A 6,661-nucleotide genomic window follows, 5' to 3' on the forward strand; every position below is an offset into this window, starting at 1 on the left:
GCTAGTCCTGCTGCTGCTGCTCAACATTGCTGCTGCACATGAGAAGAATTGCTGCTGCTGCTATCTCCCCGAGCTAAACACGCGCGGGATCTGTGGGGTGGGACCTGGGATCGGACGATCCCACAGCGGGGATCGGACGATCCCACAACGGGGATCGTCTACTCCCTTGACCAATGAGACCCTTGGCCTCTCAATGAATAGTAGGAGGTGCAACAAAAGAAATGCCTGCGTGCATACGTGCATGCATGCATCTGCATGCATGCATCTGCATGCATCTGCATGCACCGTCGTTAGTGGTGCTGAGCTGTCTGGGCACTTCAAGGCCATTACTACCTCCTACACATCCACGCCTGCTGCTGCAGTGCAGCAGAAGCAGCAACAGCGATCCAGCAGGTCTGGTTGTGTTGTCGTAGCAACAAGACAGTTTCTGCGGCGCTTGACTGTTGTCTTAGCTAGCTGTCCGTCTAGCTAGCTAGCTATGCTTATAGTTAGCTAGATGACCATATAGCTGGCTAGATGAGTGTATAACTAGCTAGCCGACTAACTAGCTAACTGGCCGTACGGGTAGCTAGCTGATCGGATAGCTAGCTAGCTAGCTGGCCATCTGGAAGTCGAGCTAGCTAGCTCTGTAGGAAGGCAGCCTGCTAGCTAGCTAGGGGTCCAAGCGCCTGCTGCTGCTGTGTCTTGTGTGTCTGCTTGCGTGCTGGCATGCATGCATGCAAGCATGCACGCAATCTGCGTATATACCCGGTGGTGGCACTCCCACAGCATCTCCTAGCCACAGCTGGCTGTACCTAGCTGTGGCTAGCTCTAGCTAACTGTAGCTAGCTGTAGCTAGCTTTGCTAGCTCTTCCTATTTGCATGCAGGTATACGTAGCTAGCTAATGCAGCATGCATTACTATTGTCTCTCCTGCTCTCTATCTGTCTCCTTTCTTCTTTTTGTCTCATTTATTTGTCTCCTTTGTTTTTTCGTGTCTTTTTTCTTAACTTTATCTGCCTCTCTTTATGTGTCTCTTTATTTATGTGTCTCCTTCCTTTCTTTTTGTGTGCCTTTCTTTGTGTGTCTCCTTTATTAATTAATTAATTAATTAATTTATTTATTTATTTACTTTTGTCTTCTCAACAAACAAAAACGGTTCTCCTCTAACGAGGTGGCTATATACTGCAATAGCTGCGAGAGGCAGCAGCAGCAAGCAGCAGCAAAGCAGCAGGGAGGGAGAGACACTCAGCTGCTGCAGCCAGCAGCATGCTGCTGCTCCAGTTATACCTGCTGCTGCTCTGCTGCTCCGGCGGTACAGAAGCAAACGGCACAACCGCATGCATCGCTGCTGCTCCCTGCTGTCGTCAACAGCAGCAGCTGCAGCAGCAGCAGCAAAACAGCTTTGCTGCTGATACTCCCCTATGGGCCCCCGCCGCCCTTCCAGTCAACTCCCCTTGAGTTGCTAAGATCCGACAGGAAGTGTGGTGGTGGTGCTGCTGTGGGGGTTACTGGTGCTGCTGCTGCTGCGGGTGGAGGTGCAGCAGCTGCTGCTGGTGGTGTTGCTGCTGCTGGAGCAAATCCCCCTAAACGATTCGGAGCATAGCCCAGCTGTGCAGGGCCAGCTGTTGCTGCTAGTGGAGGAGGAGCAGCAGCAACAGCAGCAGCCGGCCCAACCCCTGGCAGCATCCCTATGGGTGCTGCTAGTGGTGCTGTTGCTGCTGCTGGTGGTGGTGCTAGTGTTGCTGCTGCTGCTGCAGGCCGCCGGAGGGCTGATACTGAATTTGTAACTGTAGCTGATAGTGCCCTCTGCGGTGCTGCTGCTGCTGCCGTTGCTGCTGCTGGTGTTGTGGAGGCAACACCAAAAGGGACTGCTGCCGCTGCCGTCCCTGCTGCTGCTGCTGCTCCTTGAGGAGCAGCAGCAAGTGACGGGTTTATGCCTCTGTATCCACCACGATGGAAAGCAGCAGCAGAAGCAGCAGCTGTAGCTGGTGTTAATGTAGCTGCCGCTGTGGTTCTTGCTGCAGCAGCTGCTGCTGCTGCTGATGGCGGTGTTGCTGCTACAGCAGTTACTCCTGCTACCCTGGAGGGACCGTTGATGTTCCTGCTGCTGCTGCCGCCTCTAGGCGATGCAGCAGCAGCTGCAGCTGCTGCTGCTGCAGCGGCAGCGCGGTAGCTTGCAGCAGCACTGGGGCTAGCAGACCTTTCTCTTGTCAGACCTGCACGAGTGCTTTGCTGTTGTTGTTGCTGCTGCTGCTGCTGCGATGGGGAGCGGCCTGCTGCACTGTCGATGAATTGCAGCAACGACAGCTCTGTCATATATCCTCTTATACCGGCTAGTGCGCCACCTCCTGCAACGGAGACGCAGCAGCAGCAGCAACACGAAGCTATAGCCACAGCAGCAAAAAAAGGGAGAGGAGCAGCAGGAGCACCAGTATATTATAGTGCAGTATAGCGCATGCAGCAACGACCACCTTCTCCTCCGAACACCAACCACCGCAACACGACAGCAGCACAAAAACAACCTCCAGCAGCAACAGCAGCAACAGCAGCAGCAGCAACAGTGGCATACCATCATCTCCATAATGCCTAGTAGTATAATAAAGAACAAGAGACTCTGTGGGGTAGATAAGAGACAGCTGATGAACAGCAGCAAGAGTTATATTAGGTGCTAAGGGCATGCGGTGTTCCTTTGTATAGAGACGCAGCTCCCCTATTGGCTGCTGCTGCTGCTGCTGCTGCTGTTGCTGTTGCTGTTGCTGCTGCTGCAATTGGCGATTTAAACGAGAAGTTATGTAGCGACATAACTGCAGCACTGTGCTGCTGCCGTCGCTGCTGAATTTATTTTGCTGCAGCACCGGCAGCTGCGGCAGCAGCGGATCCGGTATTAGCTCGAAGCGAAGACGAACTGCTGCTGCTGGATCTCCTGCTGCTGCTGCTGCTGCTATTGCTGCACTTTGCTGCTTCCGCAGCACCACAGACAACTCCCGTCGCATTCGCTTCTTTTCTAAAGGAGGCAGCACAGATTGCATAGCCATGGTGAGGTATTTGCTGCTGCCTGCTGCTGCTGCTGCTTCCGCAGCAGCTGCAGCTGCAGCAGCAGCTGCTGCTGCCGCTGCTTCCGCAGCTGGACTAGGCACTTTTCCCTGCTGCTGTTGCCGTGTCACTGGTTGTCCCCAAGCATCAATAAATGGAGGAGGTGTTGGGGGCTGCAGCAGCAGTCTTGTGTATGCATCGCTGCTGAGGCTGCTGCTGCTGTTAACGTCACTACTACTACTACTACTACTGCTGTATCCTATAGCTTTCTTGATGGGCTGCAGCTGCTGCAGTTGAATAGCGGCTTCTGTTGAGCTGCGTTTATATACTCCTGCAGGTTCTGCTGCTGTTGCTGCAGCAGCAGAGGCATCATCAGACCCACCTGCCGAACCACCAGCAGCTGCAGCTGCAGCAGCAGCAGCAGCAGTAGCCGCTGCATGCTCTGCTGCAGCAGCACCTTGATTAGAATGTAATCTTAAGTTATTTCTTGCTAGCAGCAAATGGTGCTGCTCCTCAAAGGCAAACAAAGAAGGAAAAAGTTTATCAATTAATTTATCTAAGACGATGTTAGGCCGTAAGCTACGACGGGAGGCAACATGAGACCGACACTGCAGCAGCAACAACAGCAACAGGAGCAACAACAGAAGCAAAGGATAATGAACCAGCAGCAGCAGCAGAAAGACATGCAGCAGCAGCAGCAGTAGCAACAGACGCCTTATAAAAATCCTTAGAATAAATGCACCATGACAATACATCAAGATGATCCCCATGACCACCATCAACAACAACAACAACAACAACAACAACAACAACAACAACAACAACAACAGCAGCAGCAGCAACAACAGCAGCAGCAACAACAACAAAAGCAACAATAAGAGTAATAATAATATGAAATAAATTAATTACCTGTGGACATTCTCTGATACCAATTCGTACACATTTTTCAATACATTCTGCACAGAATCTATGTAGACAATTCTTAACAACAAGTGTCTGCTTAAGAAGGGATAAACAAATTGGACAATTTAAATCTTCTCTTAAATTCATTCTATTTACACTTCGACGCTGAAGGAGTAAATCGGATGAAATTCTACGTGGTCCAGAGGATGCTGCATGCAATAAATGTAATATATGTTGCTGCTGCTGCTGCTGTTGCTGCTGCTGTTGATGCTGATGCTGATGCTGTTGTTGGTGGTGATGCTGCTGCTGTTGGAGGGGGGACGGCGGGGGAGGATTTGTATTTTGTTGAGGTGTTGTTGTTTCGCCTGATAATGTTGATGATGCTCCTGATCCTGATCCTGATGCTGCTGCTGCCGCTGCTGCTGCTGCTGCTGCTGCTGCTGCTGTTGATGGACATATACGATGCAGCAACAAACGGTAATATATCCAGTCACGGCCCCATAGGGTACCCTTCTCTCTATCATATGCTAACCATTGACGGGTACGATCACTCATTACTATATTCTTGCTGCTGCTGCTGCTGCTGCTGCTTCTGTTGCTTATGCTTGTTGCTGTTTGTGCTGCTGTTGTTGTTGTGGTGGCAGTGTTATGGGGGGTGGCTATGGCGCTACTGCGGGTGTGTCTGATGTTGCTACTGCTGCTGTTGCTGCTGCTGCTTATGCTGCTGCTGCTGCTGCTGCTGCTGCTGCTCCGGGTTATACGGCTGCTGGGAGCAACCGATACACCTCCACTGATAGATCGAGAGGCAGCAGCAGCAGCACCAGGTGCTGCTGCTGCTGTTGCTGCAGTTGGTACTGCTGTTGCTGCTGTTCCTGCTCTTGCTGCTGTTGCTGCTGTTGCTGCTGTGGCTGCTGTTGCAGCGGCTGCACCTGATTGAGACTTAGGAAACGACACACCCTGGTCTGTTCTCCCGCTGTTGCTGCTGCTGCTGCTGCTGCTGCTGCTGCTGCTGCTTCCTTTGAGGTTGCTGCTGCCGCTGCTCTGAGTTGCTGTCGAGGGAGCTGCACCAGAAACAGCAGCAGCAGGAAAAGTTGCTGCCCTTCCTGCTGCTCCTACGGCTGCTGGTACTGCACCTCCTGCTGCACCTGCTGCTGGATGTCGCTGGGCCTTTAGGGCATCCGTTGATACAGCAGCAGTTGCAGCCTGCTGCTGCTGTGGCACTGGTTGTTGCTGCCGTTGCACTGGCTGCTGCTGCTGTTGGGCTGGCTGTTGCTGCCTTTGATGCTGCACTGGCTGCTGCTGTTGTCGTTGTTGCAGTGGCTGCTGCTGCTGTCGTTGTTGCAGTGGCTGCTGCTGCTGTCGCTGTTGCACTGGCTGCTGCTGCTGCTGCACTCGCTGCTGCTGCCGTTGCATTGGCTGCTGCTGCTGTTGCATTGGCTGCTGCTGCTGTTGCATTGGCTGCTGCTGCTGTTGCATTGGCTGCTGCTGCTGTTGTACTGGCTGCTGCTGTCGCTGCATTGGCTGCTGCTGCTGTTGCAATGGCTGCTGTTGCTGTTGCATTGGCTGCTGCTGTCGTTGCATTGGCTGTTGTTGCTGTTGCATTGGCTGCTGCTGCTGCTGCACTGGCTGCTGTTGTTGCTGTGTTGGCTGCTGCTGATACATTGGCGGGTTCTGTTGCATAGTTTGCTGCTGCTGCAGTGGCTGTTGCTGCTGCACCGGCAGTGGTTGCTGTTGCTGTCTCGGCTGTTGCTGTAGCGCCGGTTGTTTCTGTTGTGTTGGTGGCTGCTGTTGCAGCACTGGCTGTTGCTGCTGCAGCATTGGCTGCTGCTGCTGCAGCATTGGCTGCTGCTGTGTTGGCTGCTGCGGTTGTGTTGGCTGTTGCTGCTGTGTTGGCTGCTGCTGCTGTGTTGGCTGGTGCTGCTGCTGTAGCTTCAGCAGTGGGTGCTCGGGGATAGTTGCTGCGGTGTAGAGAGGCAGACCAGCTGTGCTGGAGACACCGGGCCTCTGCTGCTGTTGCTGCTGCTGCATGAAGGGTGGGCACTGCAGCAGCAAAGATGGAGGCTCCATCATAGCCCTGCCTTCCCCGCCACTGCTGCTGCTGCTGCTGCTGCTCTCTATTAGCTGCAGCGCCCGCCTACTTAGCTGAGACTGCAGCAATTGAATGCATTGTTGGCCTCGTGTTGATGCAGCAGCTGTTGGAGCAGGAGCAGGTGTTCCTGCAGCTGCTGCTCCTGTTGCTGCAGAGGGGGGTCCTGTTGCCGCGGCTGCTGCTGCTGGTGCCGCTTGTGCCGATGCAGCTGCTGTCGGAGCTGCTGCTGTCGGAGCTGCTGCTGTTGGAGCTGCTGGTGGTGGCGGTGCTGCTGCTGGTGCTGCTGCAGCAGCAGGAGGACCCGCTGGGGGTCCCTGGGGAGCTGTCATTGGCGGCAGCAGTTAGGTCTTTATTAGAGCAGCAGCAGCATGCTGCTGTTGTTGTTGCTGCTGTTGCTAGAGCGACAACGGCACAGTCAGCAAGCTCCGTTGGAGCTGTGAGGACTGCAGCAGCGCAGGTTTGCTGCTGCTGCTGCTGCTATGCTAATGTTCCGAAAGAGACACGGAAAAGGGGGCCCTAGGCCCTAGCAGCAACGGCAGCAGCAGCAGCAGGAGGAATAGCTGCTGCAGCAAGAGGGCGGTAAGTCAATCAATGCAGCAAAGGCATATTTAAAAAAAAAAGGGAGGTGGCTGCATGCGTCTTGTCTCCTCTTGCT

At 53.8% G+C, this 6,661-nt stretch overlaps 1 protein-coding gene across 1 annotated transcript; it reads right to left on the minus strand.

Moving 5' to 3' along the window:
• Window positions 1-1,400: 1,400 nt before the first annotated feature.
• EMWEY_00045470 (zinc finger (C3HC4 RING finger) protein, putative) lies at window positions 1,401-6,335 on the minus strand (the record flags this gene model as incomplete). The annotated part of the gene is made up of 4 exons (XM_013483026.1): window positions 1,401-2,329; window positions 2,551-3,593; window positions 3,924-4,013; window positions 4,450-6,335. 4 exons carry the CDS (start codon window positions 6,333-6,335, stop codon window positions 1,401-1,403), a joined length of 3,948 nt encoding a protein of 1,315 aa, XP_013338480.1.
• Between the last annotated feature and the right edge of the window lie 326 nt (window positions 6,336-6,661).

Source organism: Eimeria maxima, genomic scaffold, assembly GCF_000499605.1.
Source record: "Eimeria maxima Weybridge genomic scaffold, Emw_scaff905, whole genome shotgun sequence".
Taxonomy (NCBI): domain Eukaryota; phylum Apicomplexa; class Conoidasida; order Eucoccidiorida; family Eimeriidae; genus Eimeria; species Eimeria maxima.